We start from the raw sequence: 18,727 nt of genomic DNA on the forward strand, positions 1-18,727 counted from the left end.
CGTCATTCTACAACAGTTATTAAGGGGGGAGAAGGACTGGAGGGTCTGTAAAATTTAACATAAAAAAAAAAAAAAAAAACAAAAAAAAACAAATCAGCTCATCATTGGTATCATAATATGAGCAGTTCCTGCAGCTGTGTGTCGCGTGGGGTTCCATGGTGTAATGGTTAGCACTCTGGACTCTGAATCCAGCGATCCGAGTTCAAATCTCGGTGGAACCTAACTTTTATTTTCACCCAAATCTTTCTGGGATTCTGTTTTGCAGGTTATTAATATGAAATTATTTTTCACAATAAGTCTCAGTCACTTAACCCAAATTGTTGGGAAGTATTTAGAAAGAATACTTCAGTTCGAAACAAGCTAACGGAAGCTGTTTTAGTTTCCGATTGGGTGACTAAACTAAGCTTCCCGGATTATCCAAGATGGCAGCAGCGATGGATGTTGACACACCAAGCGGTACTAACAGTGGAGCTAGCAAGAAGCGCTTCGAAGTCAAAAAGGTATCTTTGTCTAAAGCAGCCGTGGTCAAATTAAACAAATGTTTCTCGTCATTAGCTGTGGCTGAATGCCGTGAGCTACAGCTCAGTCCTACGAGCAGCCTGAGCTCTCTTAAATACAGCTAGCATTAGCTACAAAGCTGCTAGCATAGTACATAGCACAATTTAAATGCGTCATACTCGTACATAAAAAAAACTTTGAACGTGTTATCTATTAAAATCGACCACTTATCTTTAGTATCTCCACGTTAATAACTACATTTAGCTAAAGCAGAAAAACCGCCATTGACTAAAGTTAAATTCGTGCTACCCTGCATGCTAAATTAGCTTAGTCAGCTAGCTTCAACTGTCAAGATTTCACAAACTAAAGAAATTAAATTAGTTGTGCTCTTCTTTTTTGTTGTTTGTATGTTTGTTATGTCGTAACGTTTATTTAACATTATCAATGTCATCTTCATGGCTTATTTTCTAATGAATCTGTCGGTTTATTTAATTGAATGGGTTAGCATGTCTGTGTAGGATTTTTTTTAGCCGTCATCGCCCTAAACAAGAGAAGTCAGATTCCAATATCCACTTTCATTCTTAAGACCCAATACAGTCAAACAGATTTGCGTTGTTACTGAAGTAAGAGGTGGTTTATTATAAGCTTTAATGATACTGTCTTGTATTGGAAGACCTTTAAGGTTATTATTTACAGAAACTTCAGTCTTAATTAATTGTGGCGATGCTTATAGTGTGGTTTCAGCAGACTGAAAGGCTACTTATCACATCAACTTTGAGGACTAAATTTTCTCCAGCTACCTGATATATCCCACTCACCAACAGATGCTATTGAAAAAAATAACTTCTTATACTGGTCATAATGTTTTGTACTTTAGGCCATCTGGATAATTTTCCCTGTTTTTGTTCATCTCCAGTGGAACGCTGTTGCGCTGTGGGCCTGGGACATAGTGGTGGATAATTGTGCCATCTGTAGGAACCACATCATGGATCTCTGTGAGTTCATTTGATTCTGACATTGAACATTTTTGTCAGGTTGTAATACAGTCCGACATCACTTCCTGTCTTCCTTCAGGTATAGAGTGTCAGGCCAACCAGGCGTCTGCGACGTCCGAAGAGTGCACCGTAGCCTGGGGGGTCTGCAATGTGAGTCTACATGAAAAAAAACATTTTAAGAAAACACTATGTTCATTCAAAATGGAGGAGAGTCTTGTAAAGTTAACTGCTGTCATCAAGTTACTTCCATTCTGGTTTTTAACTTGACTTATTTTTTTTTTCCCAGCATGCCTTTCATTTTCACTGTATTTCCCGCTGGCTGAAAACCAGACAGGTGTGTCCTCTGGACAACAGAGAGTGGGAGTTCCAGAAGTGAGTATGATCGGTTTGGTGACTATTTCTGTTGAATGCGAACCGCTGTACTGACGTCTCTTCGCCTCCCTCTGCCGTGTTTTCGCAGATACGGACACTAGCCGTTGTTCTGGTGACCCGGTTCCACAAGCGTCGGCCTCTCTGCCTTTGTTTTCCTCCCTGCTTATCAGACTAGATGTTGTTTTCCACAGATTTGTTTTTGGATTGTTGCGAGCTCCTAAATAAAGAGCAATGTTATCACAGACCCTGAGTGACTTTTTAATGGACGATGGTTGAATTATTATGAGCTGAAATAAGATTGTTAGTTTACGCATTGCAGTGTCCACAGGACTCGCTGTGTTTCAGGGCAGTCGGTAATCCTGTGGCAGAAAGCCAGGATCCTAAGTGACCTCCTAACCCACTCGTTGTTTAAACCGGCTTTATAGAACATCTGGTTCTGCTTCTGGTTGGAAAAAACAAACACCTGACTGAGAAGGTGCAATCAGGTGGAGCCTAAAAAGGCATAAATAAATTAGATTTAAAATTATTTGGTTCAAAATTTCTCCTTGAATTAAATTTTTTTTCCCTGGGTTTATGTTAAAGATTTATCAACTTGTGTATTTTAACAAATGTTTATGGAAAAATATGAAACTGTATCAGTAAAATGTAAAAACTAAGGTCTGATATGCATCACTGGTTATAATGTAAGATTTTAAAATTATTACAGTGACTATTAGTTCTGGGAATATTTTTAAAAGTATTTCCACTATGAAATTTTTTTTATTTTGGTTGACAGTTTTTTTTAATACATTTTTGACAAGAATGTGGTTGAAGTTTTATGCACAACATAGCAGTAGAGCTGATTAAGTCAAATGCAACCAATACAATCCAGAAAGACATTTTTACCCTCATCAGAGCTAAATGAAATTAATTTAGAGCAGCTAATTTTATATAGACGTTTGGAAAACAAAGAGTTTATTTTGAGCATCTTTTTGTTTCTATTTGTGAGTTTTAAGATAAAACTTGCAGAAAGAGATTTATTTTCCTCCATGGGATCTTTAATTGTGAAAAATTAAGAAAAATTCATGAAATATATTACTGATATTCTAATGTGATTGTGGTGGAAAAACAATGTGAATATTCCATGGAAATCTGCTAAAACTTTCATTTGTTGTTCAGTAACGTCTAAATTTAAAAGCAGTTCTGCTTCTTCACCATTTTCACAGTGAAGAGTCGACTGTGGAAGGACTCACATGGGCTGCACAGTTTGATCGAAAGGCAATATTTTATCCACAGAAATTATTTAAAAAAATACTCCAAAGGTTTAAATTTCTACATAAAATACTTAGAATTTAATTCTTAAAGATGCATTAAAGTTTTCCATTTTGTAAAGGCGGCAGCTCAAACTCAAAATAATTCCACTCAAACTGAAGCTCAGGTGTGAAGTGTCAGATTGTTTCTTTCACTAAATTTGTGACATTTCATCCACATCAAGCAGAAAATACTGTAAAATCTAATGCAGCTAATTCTAAATAGCTTTCATTTTGTTTTTCACAAATTTGACACAAAATCCCCTAAAATTATGTGAAAAGAAAATCCCAGTGGAATGAAGAACAGGATACAAAAAAACAACCAAAAAGCAAATTTTGCATCAAGAGTTTTTATTGTGAATTTATTTTTTCCCCCCCAGTCAAACATGAACATTATTACGTTCTTTAGTATTATTAACAGTTCTGATAACAAAAAAAAAAAAGACAACACACCAAAGCCTGTGCGAGAGTTTTGGGCTGTGTTCAGAAAGAAAACCAGAGGGAAAGCTTTACAACGTATTAAATGTTTGTAGAAATGCTAAAGAGTTGCAACGCAGAGGCTTTCAGTGTGGCTGTTCCAGATAGAGGTTAAGAAAAGGTCAACCTGCGGGTTAAACAAAGTCCAGGCTGAGATGCGTCTGAGGTTACTGAAGCGTCAGACTCTGGTGGGTCGTCGGCTAGTTCAGATGTCGTTAGGTGCTAACAGGCTGATTGAGAACGCTGTAAAAAGTTGCTCAATGGTTTTTGTTTTTTTTCCTTTTTTTTGAAACATTGCACCAGTTTACACATAATCAGCTCCCCACTTTGAATTAAACACAGTGAATAATTGTTGACAAGCGGCGCTCTCTGGATCGTTTCACCTTTTGGTCTCGTTCCCTCCGCACCCCCCCCCCCTCTACGGTTGTGGGGAGGCTCCGAACTTGGCACTCAGCTTGGTGACCAGGGCCATGATTTTGGGGTTGTTTTGATACTTGGAGATGTTGGCCGGGTTCTGCGCCACATCCTGGAATGCGGCCATGACCTCGGGGTCCTGGATTTAAATGACAGACACGTTTAAAAAGGCACAAAAACACAGGTTTTTATACACGAAGCTTTCTGCATATCTTTAACATGCATCTTAATAAATTTACATTCCATAAAAAATTTTTCTTTTGCCAGTAATTCAACAAAAAGTTACATTTCTACATATTTTTTTTGGATAATTATGGCCAACAGTAACAAAAATCTAATATTGAAATCCTAAGCGAAAGCTCGTTAAACAGGAATTTTAATTAAAGGCGTGCGATACTGAATATTTCAGCAATGATCCAATATTGAGTATCGCCAGGACCAGTATCGCTGATACCGATACTTTTAAATAAAAAGTATCAACATTTTTGTTTTTTCCTGAATTATTTTTGTTCAAACCTGGGACAGAGTTTGGAGAAAGTTTTTTTGGTGTTTACAAAATACTTGCAATAACATATTAACATGACAAACAGCAAAAAAAAAAAAAAGAAAAAAAAGAAAGCAAATCGAAACTTCTCTAAAGTAGAGAAACTAGAATTTAAAAAAAATTCCAAGAAGTAATCTGAAACTAAAGTATCAAGATTGCCACGATAGTATTACCAACACGGATACTAATATCAACCTGGTATCGATGTTGCCGATATTATTTGATCGATCCACCCAAATCTAATTTTAATGCAGAAATGTCACAGCCTTCACAATCCTGGGAAAGACTGCTAGCTTAACAGATGTCCGAAAGTGGAAATATAAAAATGTCTGGAGGGAAAAAAGTTCACAACAAGAGGAAAAACGGCAAGAAATTCACAAGATAAAGCATTTGAGTTTCCTGAAAACCTTGATAGCCGTGATTGTCTTTTTTATTAAATTCTCATAATCAAAAGGATAAACTCCATGTTTAGAAGCTAAGCCACTTTAAACGTGTGAACCAGGTGGGTTGAGACGAGGGATTGGTGCTGATTTGACTCACCTTCATGGCGTTGAGCAGCTCAGGATCCTTGAAGAGCTCACCCAGACCGGGCATACCACCAGGGGGCGTGGCGCCCGGGAAGCCAGCAGCTCCTGTACAGGAACAATCAGGAGCAGCACTTCAGGTTTTCCAGCAGGAATCAGCTGATTAATAACACCAGACAATGTGTAGAAGGAAAACATGCAGCCATCGTGCTTCCACTCTCACCTGGGAAGTATCCTCCTCCAAACTGCCGCGCTTCCTCGTCCTGCAGCGGCGAAACGCAGAAGGTGAGCCATCTTGACCAGATTGTATTCAACAGGTTAAATATCGCTCAGACTCACCCTCTGTGCGCGCGCGTGCTCCTCTCGGGCTTTCTTTATGCGCTCTTGTTTCTCTTTGATCTCCTTCTCTTCCCTCTTCCGCTCATATTTGCGTCTGTGCTCCATGATTTTATTAGCCTGACGACCAAAGTTTAAAACGTTAAAAAAATATGCAGAGTTTCTGCAGGCTTCACCAACTCAAATACAAGACATTTTAAGACCTTTTCTAAGACCATTTTAAGACCATGATGGATGAAATTTAAGACCTGTCTTGTGACAGAATTGTGCACAGAATGAATGTAGCAGCGTACAAGTTGGCAAAGAAGTGAGTCAGTGGCAAAGATCAAACTGGCAACAAATTTGCCAGTTTGACCTGGCAAATTTATCCACAACAGACGCAAAACTCTATATAGCTAGCTAGGGCATGTTAGCAGCTAGTTAGCGGTAGCCTCCACAGCTTTGAGTCACAGAAAACAATGAAGATGTCTGCATGTGACTCAAACATTTGCCAGACAGAAAAGTCCCACGAGAAAAATAAGCTACATAGAACATATGAGTAAACAGTCCTGCCAAAATTTAAGACCTGTGATTGACATATTCAAGACCAACTTACAGTTTTGTGAATTAATTTAAGACGTTTTAAGGATGCACAGACATCCCGTTATTATCATTATTCCCTGCTTCGGTACCTTTGGCTGCACTTCCTTTAGCAGCGTGCTGGCATCCTCGTCGTAGTCCAGCTTACAGGCTGTGGCCAGGTCTTTGGCTGCGTCCTCCCAGTGACCAAGCAGCCTGCGCGCACGCGCACACACACACACACACACACACAAGGTAGCAAATGCAGCAAAATGTGAAACTCTGTCACAAACTGGCATTCGGACTAGAACAGACCTTTCTGTGTCTGATTTGTCTCAGAAGTCGGGGAGGATGATGGGGAAAAAAGTGGGATTTGCTAACTGTTGTTGTGGCAGACTGTTCTGTGCAACACAAGCTGATAATAATCTGGTTATGGTTAGAAAGGGAATCAGAAATATTCTACAGCACTTTCTGGCCACTGCTACTGCATTTAGATATGGATACTAAACTTTCCCCAGTCAGAATTTCAACTTCATCTGACATTTTTGTTGTTTTTCAAAGTGGAAATTCATAACTTTTGACATCAGAGTAAAATGAATGTGTTGTAGAAAGCAGCACTACAGAATGATATTTTATATATATATATATAATTGTTCTTCTTCACTATTATGTTGATACATTACATAACGTCCCATTAAATACACTGAAGTTTATGTAACAAAATCGCAGGATTTCTGCACATTTTGCATTTCAATCATTTCTAGATTTTCTTCTACATTATTAAAAAAAAATTTTTTTTTTACAACTTTTTAACAAACTATCCCTTAACAAGCCGTCATGTCTCAGCTGCAGGTTCCACATATCAAATAAGAAAATGGTGTCCGATGATGAGGTCATTTCACTGCTTATTTGCCATCAACGCTAATTTTATCTTAGTTATTTTAATTCCTTTAACTTGTGTCATGTCAAAAGAGAAATGAAGTATCTCACACTAAATGCAGATCCTTTAAAGAAAAATTTATGGCCTTTAATACTCCCCGTAAAAAAATATATATACAAGAAAGGTAAAACCACAGGATGGCTAAGTCTGCACGGGTTAAATATAAAAATCAAGTAGGATGTCATTTGAAATTCAGCAATATAAAAAAAACCACTGCATTTTAGAAGTATTATTTTAAAATTAACAAAACAGTAGAAACAGAAATTTTCCTACAATTTTTCTTGCCAAGTTTCACAAATCAAAACCTAGAAAATGATTAAAGAAAATCCTAAACTTCTAGAGACTTTATAGGAATCATAGATAAAAACACGTTTGTGTTTCACACTCAGCCTCAACGTTACGAAATATAATCAAACAGAAATGTTTGAAGAACCAGTTGAGCAGGGTTGCATGCGTTTACACTGAGGGGTTTGGTGATGTCACTAGTAAACACTGAATGATGCCTCCTGGTCAAACAGACGGCGGCGGCTCTCTGGTACCTGTGAGCTTTGCCCCTCCACTTGTACGGCTGTGCAGAGTCTGGGTTGATGCTGATGGCTCTGTTGCAGTCTCTGATGGCTGCGTTGGGCTTCTGCATTTTGATGAACACGCTGACGCACAGATGGAAACATTTAGAACGGGTTCGGAACGTTTTGCAGATGAGCTGTGGATTAACATCCGCCCCCCCCACCGGGTCGCTCACCTCGCCCGCTTGGCGTAAAGGATGGCTACTCGAGGGTTCAGCTTGATGGCTTCTGTGAACAGATCCAACGCTTTCTGAAGGTCGCCTGGAATCAAAGACAGGAGGAGGTTATTGATCGAAGATCCCTTTTAGTGCTGCGGATCATTTTCATTCTGGTCACTAGCGGAGCCAACCTTCTCCGAGGGCGTTGATCGCTTCGATCTTCTTCTCGTTGGCTTGGTCCATCATCTCCTCTGTGACCTGCAGACGAGTCCAAATTATTTATCTCTGGCGGACTCATGGCAGAATGCAGTTTCAGTTTAAAACGTATTCACTCGGTATAAGAAATCCGTCACCTCGATGTTGTCAAACTCTCCCATCTCCTGCAGATCGTCTGTGTCCGGCTCTATCACTCCTTCATTGTCGATTTCTAAAATAAAAGGAGAATTATGTCTTTTTGTTTCCCCTAAAGTAGAGAGTCCAGGCACCCTGATGTCTGCCAGTTTCCTCTCCTCTTATCCTCACACATTTGAGTTTTGTCCTTGCTAAACAGAAGGAAATTCTTGGTTTCCGAGGCTGTGGAGTCTTAGTAAAACACTGCATTGTACCTGAATGAACTGAAGTAAACTGTAAAAAACATTTGGTGTAGATGAGAGGCGTCACATTTTTTTATTTTTATTTTTGTGATTCTTTGCAAGAAAAATCAAAACGTTTCTGGTGCCGATTTAGAAATATTTGCAAGAAATATTGCAATATTTGCACTTAAGTATTTCTATTACTCGCAAGTGTAGAAGTGAAATATACTGCCACCTGCAGGTAGGAGTTGTCACACTGTTTGTATTTTCAGAAGAATTTCAATATACTTTGTTGTGCACAAGCACAAAAAAGTGAGGCGATTTGCTGATTATGAGTTAATTTCTGTGACCACAGAAAAACTGGAATTATTCGCTAATGTAATTTGGCAGTAAACAGATAGAAAAAAACAATTGGATTTGATTAATATAAAAACATTTTTCGCTTCCTGTGTTGCATTCAGGTGACTTGATTTGCTATTTTTGCACTGAACGGTGAAGCTGTGATCAAAGCAGCACGGGGTTTATAAATAAAACTGATCTGAATCTCTTCTGTACCTATTTCACTCTCCTCGCTCTCAGAATCCACAGGAAGCTCAGGCTCAGGAGGCGGCGCCGCCGAGGGGGACGGCCCACACGGACAGCCACCCTAAACGTCACACAACGCCAATTAATAGTTCTCTTCTGTCTTTCCACAAACGTTTCAATGAAAGAAAGAAACAAAGAAAAAAAAAAACATTTGGCAAGAAAAAATAATCTGCACATCACCTGGCATGAATCCTGTTTCTTAGCCGGAGGAGGGATATTAGCGCCCATACTGTGGGATGAAATTATGAGGAGTTAGTAAAGCATCAATGCAAACACTGACTTTGTTTTTCAATCATTAAATGATCATTTCTTAAACCGTATTAAAGTATTCCACCCCTAGAAATGTTCCACATTTTGTCTCCTTACAACAAACTTCATTGCATTTTATTGGGTTGAGTCTTTAATTAGGTGATTTGAATCAGGTGTGGATCTGAAACTCGCCTTGGTTTAGATCAAGGCACATGGTTAAAATCAAAATTATTCACACCTCTATTTTTTTCTTTTGGGTTTTTTTCTCACAGGAAATGACACAGGCATTTCTCAGAAGACTTATCATCTTATAACATCTTATTGTAAATATGCAAATCCACCTCAATAATCAATTGAAAAATGCTGTTTACCCTTATAACCCTTGCAGGGTGCTCCACACTTTTAAGATTTAAGCCTGTTAATGCTAAACTACCTTTGTTTAAGCACAGCTTTCTGTTGCTCCATCACTTGGATCTAAATTGACTAAATAGTTTTAAATGAAAGGGGTATGACAACTTTAATAAGGCACTGTAATGTTACAGATTCCCACCCGCAAATAAAAATATGTAATTTTGGTTCACGGTATTACAGTGTACATGAAAATGCTTTAGTACCACCCCCAATTCGAATGCTAGTCTCCCACAGGCCCATAGAATGGTTAATATTCAATTTTGGACACCATTTGGACACTAATCCTAATGGTTGTTGAGATTTGGGACTTCATTTTGCAAAAGGATGTTGAACATCAGCCGTCTGTGTTTATTTCCACATATATTTATTTAAAGTTTTCTTCGTTGAGTTTTGAATTTACAGTCATATTTTCTCACTCCTTCCCTAATTTAGTCATTGTCAATTTTGGCAGGATCAGTCCTCCATATCTGCCATCACAACACGGAGACACAAATGGCTACTGGTTTATACTGGATGGTGGGCGGGTCAGAGCACGTGGTCAGCCCGCAGAACGTTAAAGACTTAAAATATTGCCGAGGACTAAAACAAAAATAATTGCATCTGATCTACTGATCTCATAAGCAGTAAATCCCTGGTAGGCTCGATCAGCGGTTATGCTTCAGAGATCCTGACCTCTGCAGCCAGCTGCGGAAGAATCCCATCTCCGGAAGGTGCAGGATCCCCGGATTGGACTCGCACATCTGCACGAAGCCCTTCAGCTCTGTCACTTTTCGTGGGTCCATGCTGGCGCGTCAAGGTCCAGCAGACGGAGCGCTGCGCGCGGCCTGGAGGCAGAATGAAAGACAGCCAACAACTCAGCCAAGTGGGGCTTTGTTTATGTGCTGAGCTGTTAATACCCTCCGCGATAAGCTAGGCAGTGCTAGCATGCTGGCACGTAATGAACGTCAGCTACGAGCTCTGGCTAGTTTATTCAACAAACAATTTAGTCAAACCAAGAGAACAGACACAACGGAGGTCCCAAAACAAATACATTTAGAACAACTTAAATAAATATTACAACAGCTGAAAGCGAGAACTTTCTGGAAATGTGGATCAGTGCGTGACGCTGACCCTTTGACGCATGAACATAACGCTGCGATATGCAGCGTTGGTGAATGAAAGTCAGTATTTGCATGCTTTCGAGAAAATAAAAGTAAACATACCTGTCTGAAAATGTTTGGAGAAAAGAAGACGCGCTGCAGAAGAAGGTTGCAGTCGGGTTTTTTTATTATTATTTTTTTATCGCCACCAACAGTCTGCTTCGCTGGAGGTGGCGTCGCTCCGGTGTTTCATTCAGGCGAGAAGTCGGACAGACCGAAACCAATGGGTCAAATTTTTCCCTCTTCAGAGTTTGTCAGGCAGATTTCATAGGCTGACGTTGACAACGTCTTTGATAAAAATTAATTACGTCACGAACAAGAAATATGTGTAATATGTGAAACACACACACACACACACACACACACACACACACACATATATATATATACACACATATATATATATACACACATATATATATATAGGGGTATGACAACTTCATATATATATATATATATATATATATATATATATATATATATATATATATATATATATATATATATATATATATATATGTGTGTGTGTGTGTGTGTGTGTGTGTGTGTGTTTTATCTCCTAAACAAGTATTGCTGTGAACAAAACATTAGAAACACACACACACCAGCCAACTATTTTCTGTATGTGACATTTGATTTTGATTAAACTTTGAAACAAGACCGTCGCTTTCTAAAGGAATCAGAATGGCGGGATGTTGATTCATTTAGTTATGAAAAATATCAACATAAAATGAGAATTTTGGCTTTGTGTGAGCTTCCCCTTTTAAAAAAAAAAGAGTAGTAAGTAAAAGGTAAGAAGCAAGTCTTTCACTTCTCCAAAATCAGATCACAAGGGTGACATCCCTCTTCCCAGCAACATTTACAGCTTATTCTGGGGGATCTCAGATCAGAGCACGTATCTTAAAGCTTGACAATAGATGATACCAGTCAGTCAGTAGTCATGATTTAACAATAAGGAAAAAAACTGGGCAAAAATGACATCTAATGAGAGTTGGAGAGAAAATGACACAAATGCCTGTGTCAATGAATGTGATGGTCCTTAAGTCTTTTGGGGAAAATGGTAGTTAATGTTAAAATATTATTTCAAAATATGATTCAACAGCAGCTTCGCAAATGGCTTTTGGTATAAGCGTTCTCCGAGCCTGACAAACCAAACTCAGGGCAGCAATTCCACAAAGAGAATGAATGTGGCTAATAAAGCAGCGAGCTAGCTAAGGCTACTGTCATCCACTGCATAACTGATACTTTAAAGGAGTTTTGACGGTAAGTTAGATAAATCCCAAATGCTGCCGTTGTGTGTTTAGATGTAACTTCTTGTTTCTTGTCTATTTTTGACTCCCTTCTGTCCTCGGCAGGACGTCATGCTGTGAGTGGTCCTCGGTGTCCTCCAGCAGCAGCAGCAGCAGCAGCTTTAGTAATGTTGTCCCCTGCCTGCAGCTTCACGCGGTCTGCCGTCAGGCTGCTGCCGCGGCGGACCCGAGCTGGAGGTGGGTCGTCATATCACTTATCATTATTGTTCGTCTCACTAATCTGACAGCAAGAGCAACTAAACTCAAAGTCAGGAATATCAGTTTTGTATATATAGGGGGAAAATGCAAATAAGTGAAACTTAGGGATAACTTCATTATACATTTACCTCTCTCTGGAAGGGGATATTTAGTGTGATCTCCATTTTCAGGGTTCCTACACTGCCTGCAAAGCTGTGAACATTTACATAAAGGTGACTTCTTGGCTTTCTACTGTGAATACATTTGAAAAACACTCAAAATATCCACCTTATCGTAAGCGGGTATTTGTGTGTAGGCTTTTGGGGAAAGATTCATTTACTCACTTTAAGTTCTTTCCTCATTTTAGTTCCGGGGTTAAATAATATCTACCGTTTAGGTTCTTTAACCTCGTATGAGCCTTGTTAATCATTGCCTAACTATTTTGTAAGAGTCTACCACAGGGCTGAACGATTAATCGGATTAATCGTGAGTGACTGATTATTGACTAATTTAGCAATCGATTAATCGTTAGCTGGAGTATGGAGACTCATAAAAGGACATTTGCCAAAAAAACAACACACTCTGTCATAATAGAGCCAAATCATTATAAAAAAAAATACATGTTGCATTTAAAAATAATAATTAAAAAAACCCATTTGTCTGTAAACATGTTAAACCCAGAACTCCTCAGGTGGCAGTTTTAGCTTTGCCTGGCTCAAATTATGTAGAAACTCCTATGAAGCACCTTTTGTTATGCAGTTATTAATGGGTTTATCACAATACTGAAAGTAGTTTTTAGCTGCAGATGCATCCTTTGCTACAAATGATGATGCGTATGTTAAAGTAATGCTATGTTGTTGCATTTTAGGCAAGAAAATGTTCACTTTATTATTTAAAAAGTAAATTGAATTATTTGCTTATCTACATCTTTTAATGTATTCCAGAAATTGTATAAAAAATGCTTGTAGTTAATTGAAAAACCTTCAAAATGGACCATTTCTTTTTTTATCTGATTCATCGATTAATCTTCAAAATAATCGATTAATCGTCAGAATAGAATTATCCATTTCTAAAATAAACGTTGGTTACCAGAAGATGCGAACTGGAAACATTTTTGCCACTATACATTGTGGATTTGCGTTGTGTTTTCTGCAGGTTGTGCATGGTGCCGCCATATTTCTGTGAAACCTGGAGATCTGAAACCAAAGACTGTCCCACCCCGGTACCTCGGCCAGCCCAGTCCGTTCACTCACCCTCACCTCGTCAAACATGGTGAGTGTCTTTTATCCTTGAATGTAGCCGCTCTCAACCCTCGGATAATTAATCGTGTCAACCAAAGATGCTTGAGCCAGTTGGGATTTCTGCTCTCTCTGCTCCTCAGGTGAAGTGACCCCAGGCTTAACCCAGACAGAGTTCGAGCTCCGCAGGCAGAAGCTGGCCCTGCTCATTGAGGCCCACACGGACAAGCTGGGACCTCCTGCCTCCTCTGGGAACCACGTGGCCGTCGTTTTATCCCACCCGATACGCTACATGACCAACGACATCCCTTACCCCTTCCACCAGAACCAGGTTTGTCATTCCTTCAGCTTCTGATGACGCCATCGTTCCCGTACGTCCCGTCTGCTCCACGGCTGTCTGCCTCATGTTTCTCAGGATTTCCTCTACCTCACCGGCTTCTTGGAACCCGACAGTGCCTTGGTTCTTTACGGGAGGACTCGACCGGACCAGGCCATCTTGTTTGTCCCCCGCAGGGATCCGGGGAGGGAACTGTGGGACGGTCCACGGGCGGGAAGGGACGGGGCAGCCGCTTTGACGGGCATAGAGAGAGTTCACAGTACGGAGGAGCTGGGTCTAGTTTTAAAGAGCCTTAAAGGTGAGTGAATATAAGAGCAGAGTGGCTCTGAATGACTCCACACCTTTCTTAAAGCTACAGTAACCTTATAATTGTACACTCTAGCTCTCTTTAGCCTGCCACACTCGAACATGCTGTATTTGTAATTTCTTATCCTTTTGAAAGGAAAAGAAATATAAAATTGAGTTTTTTTAGCTTTACATCATGTTATAATGTTATTCCCTCGTCAAAAACATTGCTTTGATTTTTTCACCCATGTTTGAGAAATCCTTTAATCTCCATGGCAACCAGTCGGTGCAAAAAGCCTGGGTGTATCCTAGCCCCACCTTCGAGGACAAAGCTCCTCCCTGGAGCTGCAGTTTCTAAGCTCCCACCTCACAGAGCAGCCCTCTGCCCCTCTCAGCTCCTTCAGACTAGCCAGCAACAGTCAGCAGACACCTGGTGGAGCTGCGCATTTGTTATACGAGCTACGTCCCAGCTTGTAAAAATGCTGTTAAAGAGACAGAGGCACAATTTCAAGACATTAAATCATAAAGTCAAATTTCTTTTAAGTCATATTTGTCATAGATAGTATTTTATTAACAACGTAAGTTAAAATAGTTAGTTGGTTGTGCTATGAAATAGTCTTATGTGGCTGGAAAACACATAATACTTCCCCTTTTAAAATTTGAACCTTAATTTTTTAATTTTTTTGGTCCTCTTACCTCCTTCAGGCACCCAGCTCTGGTATGACTCCTCTCAGCCGGCCCATTCTCGGCTCCACCAGACTCACGTTCTCCCCACGCTGGAGGCGGGTCCCGCCCCGCGTTCGCTCAGGCCCCTCATCCACTCTCTCCGGGCCATCAAGAGCCCCGCAGAGGTGTCGCTTATGCAAGAGGCGGGTCGGATCACAGCGCAGGTGTGTCAGTGGTTTCATCTTCAAGGTGTTACAGTGTTTTTGTTTGTTTTGTTTTCTCAGATTCGGTGCATTTTCTCTGGCTAAAACACCAGTTAACGTTGTTTTCCTTCAGGCATTTAGGAGGACGATGGCGTTGTCACAGGGAGACGTGGACGAGTCGGTCCTTTTCGCTAAGGTAGGTTTTAGATTTGATGACCTCTGTTGTTTCCATAGTGCTTCTGCTCAAACCTGACACGATAGTAAATTATGCTGGACGATTAATTGTCCCAGATATTATTGCAATTAACGGTAATATACGATATCACTTATGTAAAAAGAATAAAAAGCAAAAAACAGAAGCGCAAGGGGGAGAACGCATTTTCACCTCAGTGTAAACCTAACATATGTCTTCTTCTTCATCTATTATTTCTTTTTCCAGTTTGATTTCGAGAACCGGATCCACGGTGCCAACTTCCTGGCCTACCCCCCCGTGGTCGCCGGAGGAAATCGAGCAAACACGCTGCACTACATCAACAACAACCAGATCGTCAAGGTAACCACTACTTTGAGCTGCAGCGAAGACTTTAGGAAATTATGCTGGTTGTAATTAGTAGAGTTGTGGCTAAAATAGGACTAGTATAGCAAACATAAATGATTTGGGTAATGCTAACAATGCTGTAAATTTATATTCTGTAAGTTTCTCCTCCCTGTGTCTTTCATCAGGACGGTGAATTGGTTCTTCTCGACGGAGGCTGCGAGTACTTTGGTTACGTCAGCGACATCACCCGGACGTGGCCGGTGAACGGGCAGTAAGTTTGACCGATTAGCTCACAGAAGAACCAAAGATTTGAAATAGTTTTGCAAGACATCTCTGAAATGGGAGATGCAGAGATAAAATCCACTAAATGTTGAAAAATATCAACTGTACCGTTGACGTCTCCAGTTCGGTACTTTGAACTGAGCGAGCGTTTTGAAGTTTTGTTCCCTGAGGAGCGACAGACTCACTGCAGCGTTGCGTTCGTCCCACTGTCCTGCTGCCAGATTCAGTGCCGCCCAGGCCGAGCTGTACGAGGCCGTCCTGGAGGTGCAGCGCTCCTGCTTGTCCCTCTGCTCCCCCGGCGTCAGTCTGGACCACATCTACAGCTCCATGCTGGCTCTGCTGGGACGCCAGCTGAGGCGCCTCGGCATCCTGAGGGCCGACACCAGTGACGCTGATGCTCTGAAGGTAAAATACCAGGGAGAATATCAGATCCGACCGGTCAGGGATAGTATTTAGAGCAGCTTCAGGTCTAATTAATACTAAACAAACTTGATTTTGAACATTAGCATTTGACCATGGTAGTGCTCTAATCTGTGGGAATTGAACCTCACAGATCAATAAGCTGCGCTTGCCAGATGTGGTTAGTGGGAAACCTATTTCTGCGTAAAGCTGTTAATCCATTAAACTGTCAGGTTCTGGAAAAACATGCTGGGGTGAACGGATGACATGACTTTTATATTATATCGACTATCCTGACGATTAATCGACTAATCGGATTAAAATGGTCAAATTCTGAAGATTTTTCATATTTAATTATTTGAAATACATTAAACGATATAAGTAAACAAGTAATTCAATTCATTTTTTTAAAATAAAGATAAATATTTTCTTGCCTAAAATGGAATAACGTAGCATTCCTTTAATGATTTGTAGCAAAGGATGCATTGTCAACTAAAAAGTAACTGGAAAGCAAAAGGCGATCAATAGATTAATCTGAGTATTTCTTTTTTTATCTTAAACACAAATGTGTTGATTTTTTTGTACAGTTTTGGTTTATAGCAGCACTGAATATGTTGATCTCTCAGCAAATGGCCATTTTTACTCCAGTTAGCGATTAATGCATCACTAAATTAGTTGACAATTATTTCAATGTTCGATTAATCACAATTAATCCGATTAATCGTTTCAGTCTTACATGGCTTACAGCACGGTGGTATTATTTTATTTCTTTATTTTTACATAGAGTAGAAATCTTGATTTTGTCTTGAACCCAGGCTGCGAGGAGGTTCTGTCCCCACCATGTCGGCCATTATCTGGGCATGGACGTCCACGACACCCCCGACTTGTCCCGTTCTCAGCCTCTCCAGCCTGGAATGGTCATCACTATAGAACCAGGTACATCTGAACCTGAACTGCACATTGCTAAACAACTCGAAACCGTTTTAACACGACTTGAAGCTTCCAGCTTCTTTTTGCGACATTACAAACTTCATTGAATTCTTGAACCGGATTTTATTCTGGCGGGCCAATAAAAGCTGGGCTCAGTGCAGATTTTTCTTATTAGATTCCGATGAAAAGACGAACATTTGACATGAAATTAAAAATGGATGCATTTAATTTTGTGATGGGGTCAGAATATCCCAAAATATTTACGCCTCTGTGCGTGTGACAAGATAAAAGACGTTTCCTAATCGTTTTCCTCGCCACAGGGCTGTACATCTGTGAAGACAACGACCAGGCGCCGGAGCATTTCCGCGGCCTCGGAGTCAGGATCGAGGACGACGTGGTGATCCGGGAAAAGGGAGCACCTCTGATTCTGTCCAGTGGCGCTCCAAAGACTGTGGCTGACGTAGAGAAGGCCTGTGGGATGGGATAGGCCAGGGACGGCGGAGAAACGGAAACCGAACCAAACGTTTGCAGATTGCGGACGGCTCATGCAGCGTTCAGGCGCCTCAAGAAGCTCAGGACCTCGGAATGTGACAGCTAAACCCTTGATGGCGTTAACTTTAGTGTAATCGGGGTTACAGATGTTTAGAAATGTGGTGTTAGAGGTAAGAAACTTACCTTAAAAACGCAATCAAGCACATTTGTGCCTTCAGTGATAGTTAAAGAGGCTTGAAGAGCTGAAAGTGGAAGATTGTTTTAGCAGTAAAGTCTATATTGTTAACATTTCAGTACTTGAGCGATGCAGTAAGAACAATCCTGATCATGCTCTGAGCTTGCATAAAGTTTCCACATAAATCATAGTAGTTCACTTAGAAACACAATTTGTTTTCAACTATTTTCTTCTTATCTTTTGCTTATCCAGGCCAAACAAGGACAGGTGTTTATGTCCGCAAAATTATCAGTGGTTCTCGTGCCGAATGAGAAAGACTAACACCATCAAATGGAAATACAAGCAGATGGATTGTTGTTGTTTTTTTAAACTATAATATTTAAACATTTATGAGGGAAGAGTGATGTGTTCAATATTGAGACTGAACTGGATTTCTAAACTTCACTTTTCTTGAGAGAGTTGTACTGAAAGTTCGACCGAGTTGTTACAAATGTGTTCTCTTTTAGAATAAAGAACTTTGTTTTTGTGTTTCATAAAATCTAAATATACAGCTCTGAAAAAAAATGGAGACCATTTAAAATGATCAGTTTCTCTGATTTTACTCTTTATTGGTATATGTTTGAGTAAAATGAACGTTGTTCTTTTATTCTACAAACTACTGACATGTTTCTGAAATTCCAAGCAAAAGTTTAGTATTTATTAGTAGAAAATGAGAAATGGTCTAAATAACAAAAACGGTCGACACTTTCAGACCTCAAATAGTGCAAAGAAAACAAGTTTATACTCATAATCATCTAAATCAGCCAAGCCCTACTTAAAAATATACTTTACCTCCCATTAATTCATCATTAACTAAATTTTTTTTTTGCTTAACTTAAATAGCCACACATCTGCCGTATTGCTGGTAAACCTGTAGAATTAAATAAAAATGTCAAGAATTAAAAATGTAGGCTATCTCTAACAGCAGTACATCATCTAAAGATAAAGATTTTCTCCAGCTGAACAGAAACAAAACTGAAGTTATCTTTGAACCTAAAGAGGAGCGAACTAGAATCAATGCACAGCTTC

General features: G+C 39.9%; 3 protein-coding genes and 1 non-coding gene across 6 annotated transcripts; 3 read left to right on the forward strand and 1 right to left on the reverse strand.

The window, feature by feature from the left end:
* Positions 1-149: 149 nt before the first annotated feature.
* On the forward strand, positions 150-221 carry trnaq-cug (transfer RNA glutamine (anticodon CUG)). The gene has a single exon. It is a non-coding gene; the product is annotated as a tRNA-Gln (tRNA).
* Positions 222-384: 163 nt separating this feature from the next.
* rbx1 (ring-box 1, E3 ubiquitin protein ligase) lies at positions 385-2,109 on the forward strand. Its single transcript, XM_015055429.1, has 5 exons — positions 385-500; positions 1,415-1,493; positions 1,573-1,643; positions 1,780-1,865; positions 1,954-2,109. The coding sequence occupies exons 1-5, from the start codon at positions 423-425 to the stop codon at positions 1,964-1,966; spliced, it is 327 nt and encodes a 108-aa protein (XP_014910915.1). The 5' UTR covers positions 385-422; the 3' UTR covers positions 1,967-2,109.
* A 1,787-nt stretch (positions 2,110-3,896) lies between these two features.
* On the reverse strand, positions 3,897-14,464 carry st13 (ST13 Hsp70 interacting protein). 3 transcript variants are annotated; one of them, XM_015055423.1, is made up of 13 exons: positions 14,447-14,464; positions 10,161-10,315; positions 9,009-9,057; positions 8,799-8,889; positions 8,025-8,098; positions 7,863-7,929; positions 7,690-7,774; positions 7,487-7,597; positions 6,121-6,223; positions 5,453-5,569; positions 5,337-5,376; positions 5,130-5,221; positions 4,050-4,184 (listed from the first exon to the last, which is right to left on the reverse strand). In XM_015055423.1, the coding sequence occupies exons 2-13, from the start codon at positions 10,268-10,270 to the stop codon at positions 4,050-4,052; spliced, it is 1,074 nt and encodes a 357-aa protein (XP_014910909.1). In that variant the 5' UTR covers positions 10,271-10,315; positions 14,447-14,464. The 3 variants fall into 3 exon arrangements, with proteins under 3 accessions (XP_014910910.1, XP_014910909.1, XP_014910908.1); XM_015055422.1 differs by lacking the exon at positions 14,447-14,464 and adding an exon at positions 10,691-10,847 and having other exon boundaries at positions 10,161-10,312; XM_015055424.1 differs by lacking the exon at positions 14,447-14,464 and having other exon boundaries at positions 3,897-4,184; positions 10,161-10,270.
* On the forward strand, positions 11,424-18,203 carry xpnpep3 (X-prolyl aminopeptidase 3, mitochondrial). The gene is made up of 12 exons (XM_015055416.1): positions 11,424-11,890; positions 11,983-12,114; positions 13,270-13,386; positions 13,496-13,683; positions 13,768-13,987; positions 14,680-14,864; positions 14,977-15,039; positions 15,283-15,396; positions 15,567-15,652; positions 15,885-16,068; positions 16,878-16,998; positions 17,313-18,203. Exons 2-12 carry the CDS (start codon positions 12,045-12,047, stop codon positions 17,477-17,479), a joined length of 1,515 nt encoding a protein of 504 aa, XP_014910902.1. The 5' UTR covers positions 11,424-11,890; positions 11,983-12,044; the 3' UTR covers positions 17,480-18,203.
* Positions 18,204-18,727: the final 524 nt, after the last annotated feature.

This window comes from Poecilia latipinna, unplaced genomic scaffold (genome assembly GCF_001443285.1).
Source record: "Poecilia latipinna isolate Pla-1442-1.1 unplaced genomic scaffold, P_latipinna-1.0 Scaffold1315, whole genome shotgun sequence".
Lineage (NCBI taxonomy): Eukaryota > Metazoa > Chordata > Actinopteri > Cyprinodontiformes > Poeciliidae > Poecilia > Poecilia latipinna.

Coding starts and splice junctions, on each gene's coding strand:
- rbx1 (XM_015055429.1), top strand. CDS start 423: ATGGCAGCAGCGATGGATGTTGACACACCAAGCGGTACTAACAGTGGA. Junction 501..1,414: donor AGCGCTTCGAAGTCAAAAAG/GTATCTTTGTCT, acceptor GTTCATCTCCAG/TGGAACGCTGTTGCGCTGTG. Junction 1,644..1,779: donor TAGCCTGGGGGGTCTGCAAT/GTGAGTCTACAT, acceptor TTTTTTTCCCAG/CATGCCTTTCATTTTCACTG.
- st13 (XM_015055424.1), bottom strand. CDS start 10,270: ATGGACCCACGAAAAGTGACAGAGCTGAAGGGCTTCGTGCAGATGTGC. Junction 5,570..6,120: donor TAAAGGAAGTGCAGCCAAAG/GTACCGAAGCAG, acceptor TTTGGTCGTCAG/GCTAATAAAATCATGGAGCA. Junction 5,377..5,452: donor AGCACGCGCGCGCACAGAGG/GTGAGTCTGAGC, acceptor TCGCCGCTGCAG/GACGAGGAAGCGCGGCAGTT.
- xpnpep3 (XM_015055416.1), top strand. CDS start 12,045: ATGTTGTCCCCTGCCTGCAGCTTCACGCGGTCTGCCGTCAGGCTGCTG. Junction 13,988..14,679: donor AGTTTTAAAGAGCCTTAAAG/GTGAGTGAATAT, acceptor TACCTCCTTCAG/GCACCCAGCTCTGGTATGAC. Junction 15,653..15,884: donor ACGTGGCCGGTGAACGGGCA/GTAAGTTTGACC, acceptor TCCTGCTGCCAG/ATTCAGTGCCGCCCAGGCCG.